Source organism: Solea solea, chromosome 10, assembly GCF_958295425.1.
Source record: "Solea solea chromosome 10, fSolSol10.1, whole genome shotgun sequence".
In the NCBI taxonomy this organism is placed as follows: Eukaryota; Metazoa; Chordata; class Actinopteri; order Pleuronectiformes; family Soleidae; genus Solea; species Solea solea.
Window position 1 is genome coordinate 28281221 of NC_081143.1, and position 10565 is coordinate 28291785.

The 10565-nt window shown below is 41.8% G+C and overlaps 1 protein-coding gene across 2 annotated transcripts; it reads left to right on the forward strand.

Annotated features, from left to right (window-relative positions):
* The first annotated feature begins 1524 nt into the window (after positions 1-1524).
* Positions 1525-9281, forward strand: rcor3 (REST corepressor 3). 2 transcript variants are annotated; one of them, XM_058640774.1, is made up of 12 exons: positions 1525-1979; positions 2105-2161; positions 3038-3115; positions 3221-3273; positions 3781-3942; positions 4054-4178; positions 5189-5267; positions 5881-6198; positions 6540-6617; positions 6705-6762; positions 7149-7393; positions 7971-9281. In XM_058640774.1, exons 1-12 carry the CDS (start codon positions 1856-1858, stop codon positions 8361-8363), a joined length of 1770 nt encoding a protein of 589 aa, XP_058496757.1. In that variant the 5' UTR covers positions 1525-1855; the 3' UTR covers positions 8364-9281. The 2 variants fall into 2 exon arrangements, with proteins under 2 accessions (XP_058496757.1, XP_058496758.1); XM_058640775.1 differs by having other exon boundaries at positions 1526-1979; positions 5983-6198.
* The last annotated feature ends 1284 nt before the right edge of the window (positions 9282-10565 follow it).

Sequence of the window (10565 nt, forward strand, 5' to 3'; positions counted from 1 at the left end):
CCCACTGTAACCCTGTCACAGACAAACACACTCAGTGAATCCGTCCCGTTGGGTTCGCTTGTCACGGTTCGGGACACGTGTGTACCGCTCAGTTTATGACGCGCAACGTAGCGTAAGCATTGCGCCAGTAACCCAGTGAAGGTTTGTTGGCGTGTCCTGTTGAGTGCAGCAGGTCAAGCCCCTCCCACTGTAACCCTGTCATCGACAGCAGCATCGTTTCATTCAGATTTACTGTTGGTGGACAAAACTGGAACTGTATGCAAGCGCTGCACAACATGCATTACTTATGCTAGCGGCAACACTTCAAATCTAATTATTCGGCTATAGGTCTGATACATGGTATTTTTAAAGAGTGTAAAAATATAATATATTTTTCTATAAAAATAGAAAAAAACAACTGAACCGAACCAAAAACGTGACCCGAAAAGTTTTCTACTGAAAAAGCACCAATCACACACATAGCCACTTAACAAATGTCTACATTATCTTAAAAACATGTTGACGTCTTTATCTCACTGTTACACAGACTTTTCCAACAGGAAACTGATGTTTGTAAACCACTCACGCCCCCACACCAAAGTCCATAGAGAAAATCAGTGATTTTAACATCACACACACACAGGAGTTGTCGATCCACTGCTGCCTCCATCACTAAGTTCTAATGTCTTATTTGAGTGAATTAGGCTTTTAAAATATTTAATTCAGATTGTCCTCAGTCACAAGAAGTGACCACACGAGGCAGCAGAGGACCAGCAGCTCCTGTGTCCCTGCGAACCACTCGGCATGGAGAGTGAGTGGTTTACAAACTCTGTGTAACAGTGAGACAAAGACGTGAATGAGTTCTTAAGACATCTCAGAAACTTAAACTGACAGAGATTTGATTCATTTTTTGTAAAGGGGCTAAAATCTGTGTTTTCCTTGTGTCCCCACTGACAGCCATGTCTTTCTCAGGCTGGTTCTCAGCAGCAGGGGGCGCTAACACCACAGTCAGCTCTAAGGACGTCTCCCTTACCTCATAATACCACACATGTAAAGAAACAGAGGTATTCCTTGCGTGAATGGTTTGTTTAATGTGTGTGAGGGGGTCAAAGGTCAACTCTCTGGTGATCACGTTACAGGGCTCACATTGTTGTGCGGTGTCTCCCTCTGCTGGTGACAAACACTTAGTGCACTTAGACTCACTGATAAACAAGGGAAGAAACAAAGTGATAAATAGAATTTATTTTAATTTAAAAGTATTTTTATACATGAACATTAACATGTTCTAATGTGATTATAACTAACACGTGGGTCACGTGTGGCGATGTTATGACGTTTACTGTTTACATTTTTGTCATATTCCTTGTTTTTGGAAGATTTAGAATCTGTTTATGTTTTTATTCACTTTAATTTAAGTGTTTTTTGTCGTTTAGTCTGAGCTTTTGCGTGATTTTCTTTATATTCTTCATATATTATTATCAGTGAGTGTGGGCGGAGCGATCCGCCGCCTCAGGCTCCGCCGCAGCGGTCGCCGCTCTGCCGCGTTGCCGCTCAGCGGCGCGGAGGAATCCCTCCGCTGCGGCGGTTAGAGCCGGCTCTGCGGCGGCTGTGCGGCGGGAAAACATCGCGTTAACGTGGAAATTGTACGCTCGTATACACGTTAAGAACATCAGCGCTTTAGATGACACTGTTTTAGTGACGTTTGTACAGCGGCGTGTAAAGAAAAAAGGAGGCGGAGCAGGAGGAGGAGGGGCGCCACAGCGCCACACACGGAGGTGCGGTGAGTGAGCGAACAGCAGCAGGGAGACGAAGCTCGAGCAGCATTTTTTTTTTTACCCGAACACAGCGACTGAAATTCGGCGGAAAAGGCGCAGACATGCCGGGCATGATGGACCGAGGGTCCGAGTACTTGGGTAAAGGTCGCTCGAACGGAACTAAGAGTCCGTCCAACGCGTCCAACGGACACATTTCTGATGAGAGCGGCAGCGACGACGAGCACGGTGAGTATAGCCTCGAACAGCCTGGAATAGCCTGGAACAGCTCAGCTCCGCCGCTGTGGTTTTAATGGAGGACGTTTTAAAATAAAGAATTAACCGTGTTTCAATGTTTCACGCGTCTTTTTCAGATGTGGGGATGCGGGTCGGACCGGATTATCAGGCCACGATCCCCGAACTGGAGACCGGTGAGTTTGTTTTTGTTTTTTTTTAACCTGGTGGTAGCCTCGAACACACACACACACACACACACACACACACCGCTGATAACTTGTGACCGTTCATGAGACGATAGTTAAACATGTTAACATTTATTATCGTAATTTTCAGGAATAAAATATTAACGATTCACGATATTTTGCGACAGTTGTTAAAAAAAGATTCTCGTAGATTAATTACAGATTGAAACCTAATTAATCTGAAGTATTTTTCTGCTCTCACAAACTTGATAAATGTTCCCATCGCGATTTTTCAACGGGTATTCATGATATTATCGCAATCTTTGTGTGAGTTTATGTTTAAAAATGTTTTTCATATTCAATTCAAATGAAACATAATTACGTAAAGAATTGGTTCTGATGAAATAATTGTAATCAAATGTATTTTCTACAGTAATAACTTTGTAAGAGAACAGGTCATTTCTCTTACACAGAGAACTGACCTTTAATATATTTAATATCATATTATTTTATCAGTAAATCGTTTGCATATGTGGGTTACTAAAAGTGAAGTATCGTGAATCAGCCGTAGAAAATCTCGTATCGATCGATCGATCTTGAATTAGCACAGTTATCGCAATAATGTCATTAATCGCATTTGTTCAGTTGTTTCCACAGTGTCACGAGTGAAAGGACATTTTTGTAGAATAATAACTATATTATTGCAACTTTTAAATGAATATTCCTTTATTTTTGTGTCATCGTGTTAGGAAATCCTTCGTGTTTCATCTCCACCTGAGACTTTAAAAGACTTAATGTATCATTTTCAATCAGGGGAACACGTTGTTGTTGTTGTTGTTGTTTATTTTAACATTTCTGTGGATTCACACCTTTGTCCTCGTTCAGGTACGACTAAGTACACGGACAAAGATGGCGGCGGGATGTTGGTCTGGTCTCCTTATCACAACATCTCTGACCCCAAATGTAAGACCATTCCCACTTTGTCTCTTGTGTATTAAAGACATTTATTTAAGACTTCTTCTGGGATTTGACGTTGTGTGTCTGTTGTTGTTGTTGTTGTTGTTGCAGTGGACGAGTACATCGCGATCGCCAAAGAGAAACACGGATACAATGTAGAGCAGGTGGGTGACCGCTGGTTATGACTTCCACTGAGACACGCCCACTGAGACACACCCACTGAGACATGCCCACTGGAAAACCACGATCAGTGGAAAAACATCTTCACTGGGAAAATACGGGCAGGGGGAATGTGGGCGTGTGTTTGTCCAGGTGTTTTTCGGGTGGGTGTGTGTTTAGTGAGCTCATTTTCGAGTGGGTGTTTTTTTTTTTTAGGGGGCGTGTTATAGTGAGGGTCTTTTCCGTCAGGAAGTATTTTTTTTTATCTGTGGATATTCCATTTTTTGGGGGGAATAAAGTTTTGGATTCTGTCTTTACCTGTCTTTTAGCAGTGTTATTGAAAAAATATCTGCTAAAATATTATTTTCTTTGATGAATCCAAGCCAAGTTACAGAATTAGGTTTGTCGACTGTCAGAAACAGGAGCTTTTATTATCATGTATCGGACATTTGTTCAAAGAGTTTAGTGTAAACAGTTTTTGTGTGTGTGTGTGTGTGTGTGTGTGTGTCCAGGCTCTCGGCATGCTCTTCTGGCACAAACACAACATCGAGAAATCTCTTGCCGACCTCCCGAACTTCACCCCGTTCCCGGATGAGTGGACGGTGGAGGACAAGGTTCTGTTTGAGCAGGCGTTCAGTTTCCACGGGAAGAGTTTCCACCGCATCCAGCAGATGGTAAACGTCTCACAAACAACAACAACAACATGTCGACATGTCAAATCATTAACAACGACGAAAACAAAGCTAACGAAGAGAAACTCTCTCTGTTTGTCCTGATTCCTTCAGTTACCGGACAAATCCATATCCAGTCTGGTGAAGTATTACTACTCCTGGAAGAAGACTCGCTCCAGGACGAGTCTGATGGACCGACAGGCTCGCAAACTGGCCAACAGGAGCAACCAGGACGACAGGTAAACACCAGAATACACCTGTATAACGAAAAATAATAGAAACTAGGACTGCACGCATTCATGACAGGGCCTTCGCGTCCCCACACAAGACAGGGAGCGCAGCAGTTCCGCGCCGTTTTGAATTTGCAAAACCTTTCAACAACTTTTCACCTTTCATGTGTCTCGTACAAATTGGTGTGTTTTTTTATGTTGGTATGACAATCGCCAAAATGGATGCCAAGATTCAAATTGGCCGACTTTGAGGCCATGGTTATGGTCGACTTCTCTGTTTGTCTTGGTCTATAACATATTCCCACTAAGTTTGTGCAAATTCGATGGAACTCAATTTTGCCTCTGCTTTCACCTTAGGGGGCACTATAGGGCCTTTCAGGGAACTATGCCAATATCGCATATTCGCCTGCGTGCTGTGAGCACAGCTCCGCCTCTGAATAACCTAGTCACAAACGAGTAGATTTATCTGAACGTCTCAAAATATGTTTTTGAAGTGTGATTATTATTATCTTTGGTGAAAGTGATGGCCATTTTGTGTGACGATGACCAACTCTGCCTCATTCTTCAGGGTCAAAGTTTGTTTTTCCCACAGCACCTGAAGGCAACGCAACGTCAGCTGATGGTTCTAAATTCGTAGTTTTGTCAAAGTCGCCTTTTAACAGATTGTCTTTTTATTTATCAGAGAATCGGTAATGATATAAAAAAGTTGTGGCGTTCCACAAGGTTCCATTCTTGGCCTCCTCCTTTTTTCTCTATGTCTCCTGTCCTGTTCTCAGAGTTTAAAGCAGATTTTCTATGCTACCGTGAATTGTAATATTAAGTTTTTCGGTTTGATGAAAGTTCATTACCCTGTGGTCCAGCAAAGGGTGCCGTGAGCATGGCTCCGCCTCTGAATGACCTCATTACAAACGAGTGGATTTATCCGAACGTCTCAAAATATTCTTTTGAAGTGTGATTATTTTTATCTTTGGTGAACGTGGCGGCCATTTTGTTTGACCAACTTTGCTTTGTTGCCACAGCGACGAGGAGATGGAGGAGGCCAATCCCATCGAGGCCAACGACAGCGACTACGACCCCAACAAGGAAGCCAAGAAAGAGGTACGTGGACGGGGCCTAGCAACTGTCGCCATGACAATAAAGATACTACTTTAAAAACGAGCAGGTCACAAATGATTAATGTTTAATGTGGGATGTAAAGGGAACACAATTAAATTAGATTCCAAGGAACATTTTTCCTGATTCCTGGATTATTTCATGATGGGAAAAATAAAATATTATCTGCAACAGACAGTTGTAGGAGGCGGAGCTAGCGGCTATGAATTAGACCACTTTTCTCGGGTTTCATGTCCTGTTTTATTTATTTATATATATTTTTAATATTGCGATCTTTTACTTGATCGCGATTGATGGTTTTGGTTGTGTTTTTATGTTATCTTCCGTCATTATTCTTTCAAAATAAAATACACATTTTTATGTTAGCTTTTGTTTTAGTCATTATTCTTTCAAAATATAACACTTTATTATGTTATCTTTGGTTTTAGTCGTTATTCTTAGAACATTTTTTACATTTTTCTTTTGCAACTTCTCAGGAACCCAATGAACTTGACAGTGACGTCACTCACAGCTCACAGTTCCGATGTAAATGCAACGCAGCAAAAGTCCTGTTTTGTCATTTTCTGTGTATAAATGTTAAATCATTCTTGTTTTTCAGATAACTGATCGCCGTCTGATCAAGGCTTTCAGTTTAAAAAATAAAATAATGGCAGGCTCAGGCCTCCGTACGTCACCGTTAACCCCGCCTCCTCCCCCCCAGAACCAGGTAGAGCCAGCGGTGCCGGGCTCGAAGGTGGCTCTGGGTCGACGGGAGCATCAGACCCTGCAGCACCGGCACCACCAGCGCTCGCGCTGCCGTCCACCTAAAGGCATGTACCTGACACAGGAGGACGTGGTGGCCGTGTCCTGCAGCGCCTCCGCCGCTAACACCCTCCTCCGTCAGCTGGACATGGAGCTGGTGTCCCTTAAGAGACAGGTAGGGGGCACCACAGCAAACCTCGTCCTCCTCATTCCTAAAAAAGTAGATTTTTATCAGTCTGATTTAGGTCCTTATCTTTGGTGTGAACATAAGGTATCTTTGTTGCTAAAGTTTCACGAAAAGAGACATAAATGTGATGTGGTGCATCTCTATAACCACAGGGTGGCAGCAGCAGCAAACAAATAAGTCCTAGGTTTCTTGAAAGCATCTCGTTAGCTTCACAGTTTGAGAACCAAGGCATTATGTAGCGTCGTATTCACACAGAAACACAACTTTCCCTGAACGCTACATGGGTGGAAATCAAGCATCACTTACAGTGTATGTGTCGCCCCCTGCAGGTGCAGAATGCCAAACAGATGAACAGTGGACTCAAACACCTGCTGGAGTCTGGGGTCGAAGAGCTAAGGCTGCCGGAGGTAAAAAAAAACGCAAAACAAAAGTCTTTATGTGAGATACTTCTTAATTAAGAAAAAAGTCACTAAATTTGATGTTAAACGTTACAGTGTAACCAGAAGGTGAATGCTCGCTGGACCACGGACGAGCAGCTGCTCGCTGTCCAAGGTGAGTTTGTTGTTATGATTCAATTTTAATCTGCTGCAGAGACACTATGATAAAATAGTTTTGTTCACATCACGCTAAATACCCCCCAGCTAATTTTAAATGTTTTTTTTGTTTTTTAATCCATGGTGTCAGCTGACCATTCTAAAATCTTAGTTTTGTAAAAGTCGTGTTTTAACAGATAATCTTTTCATTTATCAGATACTCTGTAATAATATAAAAAGTCATGATGTTCCACAAGGTTCCATCCTGGGCCTCCTTTTGTTTTCTCTACGTTTCCTGTTGCGTCAGAGTTTAAAGCAGATTTTCTTTGTTAGCGTGAATCAAAAAATTAAGTTTGATCACGGTTTGATCACGACCTGACCTTGTTTTCGTACAACTGTCCCAAGGTGTCAGGAAATACGGGAAAGACTTCCAGGCCATCGCCGACGTTATCGGCAACAAGACGGTTGGACAGGTGAAGAACTTCTTTGTCAACTACCGGCGACGCTTCAACCTTGAGGAGGTGCTCCAGGAGTGGGAGGCGGAGCAGGGGACACGAGCACCCAACGGAGACGGTGCCACCTCTGGTGAGGAGGGGAAGAACAACTCCACCACTCCGTCCGGGAAGAGCACGGACGAAGAAGATGAAGAGGTGAGAAACGACTGGAGTTAGACGGTTTTTGATCGCGATAATATTCGACATATTTAGCCAATTTTTCAGATCAAATTTAACTGTTATCAAATAATAATGTCAGTAACCAGTGATTGAACAACACTAATGATCCATGTCTGCAGTGACATTATACACAATACAAGAAAATAATTTGGTACACTTTTCATGATCCTTGCATTTAAAAACTTTTCTACGTTAAATAAGGTTTAGTAAAATCTCTTTACGTCTGTGCTGCAAATTCTGAGTCAAACTACTAGTTAATAGCAGTTAACCAGTGTGTTGTGTTTTTATACGTCGTCTCTGCTGTAACCCCCAAAATATTCAGTTTTACTAGTTAGTACTAGTTAACCAGTTTTTTGTCTTTGGTCTTTTTAGTTGAACTGTGCGTTTTGTGTTACTAATAAATTACGACTTTTTGCCGTTAGCTGTTGAAATTTTCCACGTTAAGAACAAACACCGTCAGTTATTGTTTGGATTGAGAGACCCCTGGTGGCAGGAATGACGTATTGTGGTGTTACAGTGAGATAAATATGGCTCCACCCTCTTCTCTCCGCAGGGTCAGGTGGCCTCCTCTGGTGCGTCTCCTGCTGCCTCCTCCTCGTCGTCTTCAGCCCAGACACCGGTGACGTCTGGCTCCACCTCTTCCTCCTCCCTCCACCAGCCACCCCCCCTCCTGCGGCCATCCCTGCCGGCCACGCCCTCCCTGCACCGCCAGCCCCCGCCCCTCCAGCAGCAGGCCCGCTTCCTGCAACCCCGCCCTGCCCTGCAGCAGCCCCCGCCCCTTATACGCCCCTCTAACCCGCTGCTTCCGCCACGCCTCAACCCACGCCCTCCAGCTCCCATGACGCTCGGTGGGAACCCCGGTGGGTCGGGTCCAAGCTCCGCCCAGCAGTCCTCGGGCCTGGCCATCCACCAATCAGAGACAGCCTCGTCGTCGTCCCTCCACTAACAAACATCGGATTGAGAGTCACGAGAAAAGAACGTCGGGCTGCTGCGAGTTTTCTCTCTTTTAAAAGCGACAAATTTAAAATCCTGATTTGATTGTTTACAGGGTCAAAGTTCGTGCACCTGAAGGTAGTGCAGCAGTTGTTTGTTTTGTAAACGTTCGATGAGACGACATGTTGCGTTTTAACAGATTATTAATCCAGTCATCATCAGATAATCTGTAATCATAGTAAGAGTGGTGGCGTTCCACAAGGTTCAATCCTGGGCCTCCTCTCTTTTCTTTGTTCTCATTCACAGACTTTGACTCCGTGTCTTTGTTGTGAGGATGAACTTATTCCTGTAGCTCCACCCTCTGGACAAATGTTACATTTTAATCTCTCAATTTTAGTTTTATTTTGTCAGAGACTATTTCCTGCACGGCGTAAGTGTCGCATTCTGTGGCGTGTACGTTAATCTGTACATTGACTTTACGATTTACGATTCATTTGTAACCATTTTTCTGTTCCTTGGATCGCAGCTGCAGCGTGACGTGAACAACGTAAACGACGTAAATTATCCCTTTAACGTTCTCACAGTAGCTGTTTTTTTATATTTTATTTTGAAAGTTCAAAGTCGTCTTTGTCGTCTTCTTCAGTCTCTGTTATTTATTCTCTTCTTTTTTCCGAATCCATCGTAGTGAGAGAAAAACTTTGTGAACATTAATCGTGAACTGGAATCATCGTAAAATCCCGACGTTCACACGAAGCTGCTGCGATTTTTTTTTTTCTCCTAAAAAAACCCTACATTTGTATCACGTGAGTGTGGTTGTGATGTCACTCCTCGTTAACAACAGCGCCACCATGTGTGTAAATACTTAGTTACAAGGAAATAAACACAATCCTGTCAAATAAAGTTTTTAAGTTGTGAATTTAACTAAATACAAGATGAGGGTATTTGTACTTTATTAGTATTTATATTATCTTTATACTGGTGAAGATTTAAAGAATTGATCTGAAAAACAAATCAATTAATAAAACACAATTATTATTATCATCATCATTAAGTCAAATGAATGAGAATTTAGAAAAAAAACTAGTTTATTTTTCCTTCATTTGAATTGAATAGAATTTAATTCATTCAATTGACAAAATCTTCATTAAATCAAAAGTGAATTCCATTGAACTCAATGATTTGAACGAAATAAGTGATTTTTTATTAAACTGAAGTAAACAATTACAACTAGTTTGATAAAAGTAACTTTGATTAAATTATTAATTATTTAATTTACATGATGATTTTGAATGAGTGAAAAGCAGCAGCTGTAAAATATTTATGTTTAGTTTGGGGTCAAGTTAAGGTGAGTTTAAAGGGATAGTTCAAGTGTGGTTGAACCAAAGATACATTTTCATACATTTAATTTAATTTAACCAATTTGAATAAAAACGAAACAAGGTGATTTTTTAATGTTTTTTGAATTAATAATCAATTGATAAGTTTAATTCAATGAAACTGAAGTCAACGATTCAAGCGATTAATAAAAGTAACTTTAATTAAATTCAAACTGTTTTAATAACGCAGTTGTTTCAAAATGCAACAAGATTTAAAATTGAAAATTAAGTTTGTTACATGAAACTGCAGTGAATAAAACTGTTATAATACTTAAGTGATTTTAATACAAATAAATGACATTAAATTGATGTGGACTGAATCAGAGTGAGTTGACACTCAAATGAATGAGTGAAGAGCAGCAGAAGAGGAAACCAGAGATGAGGAAGTGACTCATCACTAACGACCTGCTGCTGCTGTGGCTGCTGCTGCTGCTGCTGCTGCTGCTGCTGCTGCTGCTCTGCCATCTGAAAATAATCTGGATTAATCCCATCGATCATCTGAGATCATCTGAGATCACAGGTCTGTTGTCAGAGGTGAGAACATCTTGATCATCATCATCGATCACTGATCAGATCTGTGGTGACTGAGTGAGTCTGTGTGAAAGTGAAAGTAAAGAAACATGAGGATGTGTGCGTGTGCGTGTGCGTGTGTCTGTGTGTGCGTGTCTCTGTGTGTGTGTGTGTGTGTGTGCGTGCATCTGTGTGTGTGTGTGTGTGTGTGTGTGTGTGTGCGTGTATGTGTCCAGGTATCACACATTTATTTAGGGTGAGTTTAAAGGGATCTTCAGGTTCTTTTATATAGCCATAATAACGACATAAGTGAAATAAATGATTGACTG